Raw genomic sequence first — 7,520 nt, 5'->3', positions numbered from 1 at the left:
TTGTTCCTCCAACATGCAGCTGAATTAAATACTAGAACCTCTTAAAATCCTGTGTGAACCTAATCTGGTCCAGACCAGATTTACAGAGAGCTGTTACGTCCACCAGAGGGCGCTAGAGGCTAGATGAGGAACAACAGATGCAGATAAATATCTGAACTTTTCCTAGTTCAATATAAACATTTAAACAGTCAGAAAATGACCACAGTTCTACATTAATATAACATTATACATGCAGCAAAATGAAATGAACTAAAAGTAAAAGGTCTTTTGAGTAAAATAAATGAAGTAAAGTGAAGTAAAATAGATGTAAAAATGGCTACATTCTTTAAAATCTGATCTTTTAAGAATCAACTATTAACCCAGAAATCAGAAGAACTTAATCAGGTTCTGCTGGAACCAAAACACAAATCAATCCCTGGATGCATCTGACAATCAGGAGCTCAGCAAAATAACAGATCTGAGTCAGTGAACAGGACTCCAGCTTCTTATAAACCATCACAGCAGCATTAGCATCATGCTAACCAGAAGAACATGAGCGTCAACCGTTCTCAATTATCATCAAAGAATAAATGACAGCAGCTGATGAATAGAAACAATAAACACAAGAAAAGTCAACATGGCAGCAAAGACGAATAAAACACTGAAAATCAGAAGCTGCATCTTATCGACCGTCTGTAAAACCCTCTGCTGTCGCCACTGGCAACGTTATCACTATTGTGATTGGCCATATATTTCTCTTTCTTCCCTAGCAACCACACCTGATAGGCTGTCTAGCTGCAGTCAGAGGCGACAGTCTGCAGAACCAGAACAGACCTGACAAGATTCTGTTGGGGAAATTTACTGTTGAATGAGGAAAATGTTTAAATAAATCAGGTTACATGTTGGCCTCACTATAAAGAGAAACTGACATTTTTCCCTCCACATGTGAGAGGGCAGCGCCCCCTATGGACCAGCCCCCTCTGGACTTGACAGAGTTTGACAGGAACATGAAGCTCAGGGCTCCAACTGTCCAGCTGCTCACATTTCAGGAGTAAGTTTGTGTGATTCTTCCAGGCGTCTGAATAAATGTCATCTTCTGCACATTGTGACCAACTGGACCAAACTGAACCGTTCCTGGGCTGATAAACCTCCTGCCTGAGGTTTTACTATCAACCAGATGATTCACATTTCTCTGAAATAAACTTTCTGCTTTTTGATTTAGTGATAACAGAATTTAGAGGAAGTACAGAAATGAAGTTTTTTTTCTATGTTTCTGTTTTTAATGTCTAATAAGATGTGGTTACAAATGCAGAAGAAGATGAATATATTAGGCTTCTTTCTCTCAGAAGCTGTTGAGGGAACAAATGTTTAAAAAATGGAGCGGAGAGAAAAGTTTCCACAGAATTACCAACATTCAGCTACAATGTTGTGGGTCGGGTCACCCAGAGTTCTGGTCCAACATAGATATACAGAGATCATCCACCGACTCTCAGACCCAAATAACCAATGATCTGTTTTCATAACTGAAGGAGAAAACCACAGAAACCAGTGGGTCACTGGGAGAACATGGAAACTATCGGAACCAGAAMCGTTCTGCTGTGAGGAACCGACCACTGCTCCACCGTGAAGCCAGGAGGAAACTTCCAGGGTTTATCGATGTTTCACTGACCCACTTTCTGTGTCCTGTTAAATAAAATAATAGTAAAATATACTCACAGAGGACGAAGAAGCAGAACCACATGCGACCGGCCATCATGCTGCAGCTCTGATGTTTCCTGTTTCTGTTATCAAAGCTCTTCTCTAACTGAAACAGCTCCTTTTTTGGATGTGGTAAAATATCACTACTCTCATGGTTCTTAGTTTCCTTCTTCAGTCTTGACCCATCAGTTCCTGTTCCTGCTGAGCTGAAATTTTTTAAGTTATTGCAAACAGTCTCTGGTTTAGCTGTAAAGCCTTATTTTTCACCACTTTTATCAAGATCAGTGATTTTTTTCTGTTTAATGCCTTGATTTATTTCAGTCCTTTTATATTTCTTCACCTTCGATCCTCCATTTAATTGTTCATCTTCCCTTCACCTGCTTTCTTACACAGAGCTGTTCATCTTCTCATTTCCTTCAGCTCTGCTCTCTTCCCTCCTGATTTGCTCTTCTGGTTGTTTTGTCTCTTCCATCTCTCTCTGGTTTCTATCGTTTCTCTCTGGTTCCTTCTTTTCCTCCCTCTGTTATTCTGCCTGTTTCCTGATTCTCGCTGGACATTCAGTGTTATCCTGCAGCCATTTAGTTTAAGTTCTCTATAAATTATTATTAAAAACAATCATCTCTGCAATTAGTTCCTTCATTCATCACAGAACATGAAACTTTTCCTAAGAAAATTATGTTTCTGGTTAAAGGCAGAAGCCAACATGGCCTCCAAGAAGGAGGCGGAACCTGAAAGGTCAGGAGATGGAAGAAATATCTCACAGATGATGAACTGTACCAGGTTGTGTTTGTTAGGGTTTTATAGATAGTTTACTCCCATCCATCTGACTGCAGGTCAGTGGGTAGAGCAGGTCAGTGGGTAGAGCAGGTCAGTGGGTAGAGCAGGTCAGTGGGTAGAGCAGGTCAGTGCGTAGAGCAGGTCAGTGGGTAGAGCAGGTCAGTGGGTAGAGCAGGTCAGTGCGTAGAGCAGGTCAGTGGGTAGAGCAGGTCAGTGGATAGAGCAGGTCAGTGGGTAGAGCAGGTCAGTGCGTAGAGCAGGTCAGTGGATAGAGCAGGTCAGTGGGTAGAGCAGGTCAGTGGATAGAGCAGGTCAGTGGGTAGAGCAGGTCAGTGGGTAGAGCATTTCCTCTGGCGACTGGAAGGTTGTGGGTTCAATAGTCACATCTGGCCAACTGATCACCCAGTTATGAATGTGCAAAACTGTGAGAAAATGACTTTAGTTTATGACTAGAAACTCTCTGTGAAAATTCTGACCATTTAAAATCCATGTTAGAAAATATTTTACTAACTTCTGACTCTGGTAACATTTCCAGATATCTGACAAACACTACGCCTCTCAGCAGGATGTACTCAGGCTGAGGTCACACATTCCTTTTGTCTGTCTAAGTGTCTCTTAATTTAATCCAAATAATCTTCTGCTGGCCCCCAACTCAATGTTTACACTCACACATGAAAATGGCTGCAAATAAATGCTAACTTATACAACCGTCTATCGTAGAAAAGCAGAAGTGGAGCCTCCTGCACAACCAACAGGAATGCAGCAAGTGGCTTCTGCATAGTGAGTCAACAACAAAACACTTGTCTTTTCCAGCAGCCATTATGCAGCCCATACAGAGGTTTAACCAGCTGAACAAATTTGTTGGAGCTCTGCTTGGGTTGTTAGGTAACAAGTTGGCCTGGTTTGGGTTGCTAGGTAACGGGGAAGTGCCCATGGCATGTGACTTAACAATTGAGATGTTTTTGAAACGACACGTTTTCCAGACACTAAGAAAAAAAACTTACTGGGTGTTTTTAAGAACTTTGTCTGTTTTTAGAAACAGTAGAAACCCAAACGGAAATATAAAAATATTCAAAATTTGAATTTAGCACAATTTATTCTTTTTGAGTAACTTTCTAACCTAGTGAAGAAACTAGGTTTCTTCACTAGGTTAGTGAAGAAAACTAGTGAAGAAACTAGGTTTCAGAAGAAACTAGGTCAAATGAGTTGATCTCACCCAGCATTAGGACTCATGCACTCACTTCTGTTAGTGAGTGCATGAGTCCTAATGCTGGGTGAGATCAACTCATTTTACTTCATGTAAGTCTGCCAAGCCTTCATAACTCCATCAGATCCCAGAAAGCGATTTATTGATCGACTCTGTTCACTCTGTGATGTTTTCTGTGTGTAAAGTTAAAAATGTCTCCATATCTGCTCCAGATGTGTGAATTAAAATCAGTCAGATCGACAGACAGCTTCAGATTCTCCCATCAGTTTAAAATAAAGTCAGAGACAGAAAACATCAAGGTGACATGATTCCCCAACTGTACAAACATCTTTTATAATATTACATTAGTAACATATCATTACAATAACTGCAGTTATTTATACTTCTGCATAAAATACATTTGTTATCATCTTGATTTTACATTGAAAACTTTAAACTGTTTAGAAAGAAAATTAAACAGTTTTGACTTTTTCCCAACACCTGAAAGAGACGGCAGGTTATTCCAGTTTTAATCTGTTTCTATCGTCTACATGGACATTATGATTTCATTTTAATTAATCTATCAGGCAGGAGTTTCTCTGTGAACCTTGGAGAATCTGTGTCTTTACTTATGGAGTTCCTCAGGGACACATTCTGGGGTTGGTTTTATTTTCTACCTATATGTTGGATTTAGGTTACATTTCAGAAAATATGTAAATTAACAAACTAATAAACTATCTACACATCTGAGCTGCTAACTGTCAATTCTCACGTCTCAATCTTTAGAGTTTGTTGATTCATTAAAGATGCCAGTTTATTAAACTGGCATTTAAATAGTTTCATGCTGTATGATGTTATATTTATGCATGTTTATACTGGAAAGCTATTTGTGTTTTTTGAGCCATAAAGGTTTCATATAAATAATAGTTTTTTTCACATTAGCTCACATTTTTTCATTATTCCAGCACTGAACTCTTTAGCAGAAGAAAAAGCATTTTAGCATTTAGCATCAGATCCATTTCCACCCAGACACCATGATGTGAACCCAGGTTGAATCAATCTGTAGGGTCAACCAAAGGTGAAGCAGCTCCGTCTGAAACATGCTGCTGCTGATGCTTGTAGAATCTGCAGGTTCTGTTTCTGTGTTTTTGGGTTTCAGATCGTTACTTCTGCTTCAAGCTTCCTGTTGATATGTGAGGATAAACATGGCTGCCGCAGAGCTGTAGCTAAGTTATGGTGGAGTAAAGCGACTCATCATGGCTGCTTCCATCAGCCCGAGGATCAGCGTAGAGAACATCCGTCACGGTTCCACAGGAAGCTCTGGGACGAGATGCCGCCTTCCTGCTGGAGAACTTTACTTCTGCATAAACGACCAGAACCGAGACGTCTTCAGTCTGAAGACAGAAACCATCGTCAGGAAAAGTTGGAATATAGAGTAAAAGTTACTGTGTTTAAATTAACTTAGTGTTTGTTCCAAGTTTGTGGTGTATAGAAGCTGAATGCTGCTTCTCCATGTTTGGTTCTGGTTCTGGATGCAGAGCAGAACCAGAACCTGAGAGATCTGGAAGGTTGATCCAGCAGCAGCAGATCTTTGATCCCATGAAGGGTCACCATGGAAACTGTGGACAAACCCTTGTGGGGCCCATATTGTCTGCCCTCTTTTTTCCCATATGGGGCCCACCGAGGTATGCTGGCTGGGAGTAGATTAAAGGACAGTAGAACCAGGTGGTGTAGAACCAGGTGGTATAGAACTAGGTGGTGTAGAACTAGATGGTGTAGAACTTGATGGTGTAGAACTAGGTGGTGTAGAACCAGGTGGTGTAGAACTAGATGGTGTAGAACTAGGTGGTGTAGAACTGGGTGGTGTAGAACCGGGTGGTGTCTCCACCCTCCTGGTTATAGTCAGATCTCCAGCTGCAGCTTCTGGTTTGTCTCTCTGACCTGCTGCAGGAATCAAAGCCACTAAATCCTGGATGAGTTTCTCTGGTCCTGAAATGTTCTGCAGCTGCTAGAAGAACCACTACTGAAGAACCGGCTTTATGTGGCTCTGGAGGATCAGGTCAAAGGTCAGACCAGATGAAATCTCTAGTTTTCACCTGGAACAATTGAAGCTGTGTGTTGACTCTAGTTCTGTACCTCTAGATCTATAACTCTAGATCTGTACCTATAGATCATTCCTAGACTCAAAGACAGTAACTTCAGTTTTGTTTCTGTCCATCTGGAGCATAAAGGCAGCTGCAGATACTCTGTCTGTCTGCTGTAATGAGAAGTTCCTGTTCTACCTGGAAGCTCTCCCTGCTTTAATTATCTCCAGATCGTTCTCCTGGTTCTTTGGTCTTTATCGTATCTTTTGTCCTCTGATGTTCCCTAAACAACCTCAGAGGCCAGAAACAGAAACACTGGACTCTGTTTATTAATTAGTAAGTTGTGTAACGTCAAAGGATGTGGAAGATAAATGTGGTTTGAATGTTTCTGTAAGGATCTGCTTACCGGTTGCTGAGAAGCCGCTGCAGAGCTGCAGCCTCGGTTGGTTTCAGCTTCTGTTGGTTTGGTGTTTGTGGTTTCAGTGTAAGCTGAGTAGATTTCCACATCAGCAGATCTCCACTCATCAGCTTCCTCTGTGACGTCATCCTTCATTTTGGAGTTCTTCTTCAAAATAAGTTAGTTTTTATTCATATCAGTGTCAAAAATAGTTTTTAAGTGCTTCCAAAATGTTTTCATGCTCACCTCAGTAGCAGGAGGATTCTCTGTTTGCACAGGAGAAACAGAAAAACATTTCAGAATTTAAACTCTGTTTTCTAGATCTTCTTTCTATAGATTTATGGGTTCTGCATTTCCATTCTTCTTTAAATTCACAAATTTTCCTTATTTATGTTTTCCAAAGTTTATGGAATATTTCAGCCCCTTGTTTAAACTACAGATTAAAGACACCGTAATTCTAACATGTTACTTTACAGCAAACTACATTTATAACAACATGTTTGTTTTTCATATGGTTTGTTTAGATTCCTATGGACCGATGCCTGACCAACACTGGAATCATGGAGGACCTGATGAATGTCAGATGATAATAAAGTTGTTTCTCAGCATTTCAGGCGTTGCTGATCTTTATTGTCTCTATGCACCTGGAGGTTTGGTGAATTTATACCAGAAACATTTGGATCTGTCATGTGAATTATAAAGCCCAAACCTTCTGCATATATTCGTCTTTGTGTATGTGTGTAGGTGTACTTGTTTATATTGCCATGCGGGGTCCTGAGTACGGGAGCACTCCAACGTTGAGGGGCCCGGTTATGTCGTGGGGTCCAAAATGCTGGACCCCACATGGGAAACCACTCTATGGAATGCTCTCTTAACATGCCTCATGCATTTTTTTCTCACTTGGCCCACAAGGTAGCAAAAAATGCATAAATGTTAGAAATGTGTGTAAGGTGGACCCTGCAAAGCATAAATGTTAGAAATGTGTGTAAGGTGGACCCCGCAAAGCATAAAAGTTAGAAACAGGCTCCACAAGTGACCAAAAAACTGACGTGTAAAATAAAGTTTTAAATTTTGCTTATTGAAGGTGATTTTTAGTATCAAGATTTTTTGGGGGACTTGCCTGACTTTTTTCCTAGATGTAGGACGTCTAGAAAGGGTGGGCCCCGCAACTCACCATTCTGCTTTCGGACCCCGCGAAGTCTATAAACAAGAACGTGTGAGTGTGCGTGTGTGTGTGTGTGTGTGTTTTCCGGTGCCTTACTTGTGTGTTTTTCAGATCTTTTTCTGCAGCAAACCAGCAGAAGCAAAGATGACAGGATGATGACAACCAGTGTCAGAACCACAAACCGTAGAACATCTGCAGACCCTGTTGGAGGAGAAACATGTTTGTTACTCTGGG

General features: G+C 40.8%; 2 protein-coding genes across 5 annotated transcripts in view; both read right to left on the bottom strand.

Moving 5' to 3' along the window:
* LOC103468082 (polymeric immunoglobulin receptor) overlaps positions 1-2,008 on the bottom strand; it is a 20,866-nt gene extending 18,858 nt beyond the window's left edge. Inside the window, exon 1 of the mRNA XM_017305816.1 lies at positions 1,696-2,008. Coding sequence (XP_017161305.1) covers positions 1,696-1,735 — 40 coding nt within the window. The 5' untranslated portion in view covers positions 1,736-2,008. The remainder of the gene's footprint in view (positions 1-1,695) is intronic.
* A 1,786-nt stretch (positions 2,009-3,794) lies between these two features.
* LOC103468117 (uncharacterized) overlaps positions 3,795-7,520 on the bottom strand; it is a 36,241-nt gene continuing 32,515 nt past the window's right edge. For 3 of the 4 annotated variants that reach the window (XM_017305814.1, XM_017305815.1, XM_017305812.1), the window contains 4 exons: positions 7,383-7,487; positions 6,368-6,387; positions 6,131-6,289; positions 3,795-5,034 (listed from right to left, as the gene is read on the bottom strand). In XM_017305814.1, the coding sequence (XP_017161303.1) occupies positions 4,867-5,034; positions 6,131-6,289; positions 6,368-6,387; positions 7,383-7,487 (452 nt within the window). In that variant the 3' untranslated portion in view covers positions 3,795-4,866. The remainder of the gene's footprint in view (positions 5,035-6,130; positions 6,290-6,367; positions 6,388-7,382; positions 7,488-7,520) is intronic. The other variant, XM_017305813.1, reaches the window with a different exon arrangement.

Source organism: Poecilia reticulata, linkage group LG7, assembly GCF_000633615.1.
Source record: "Poecilia reticulata strain Guanapo linkage group LG7, Guppy_female_1.0+MT, whole genome shotgun sequence".
Taxonomy (NCBI): domain Eukaryota; kingdom Metazoa; phylum Chordata; class Actinopteri; order Cyprinodontiformes; family Poeciliidae; genus Poecilia; species Poecilia reticulata.
This window is presented reverse-complemented; position numbering and strand designations above follow the sequence as displayed.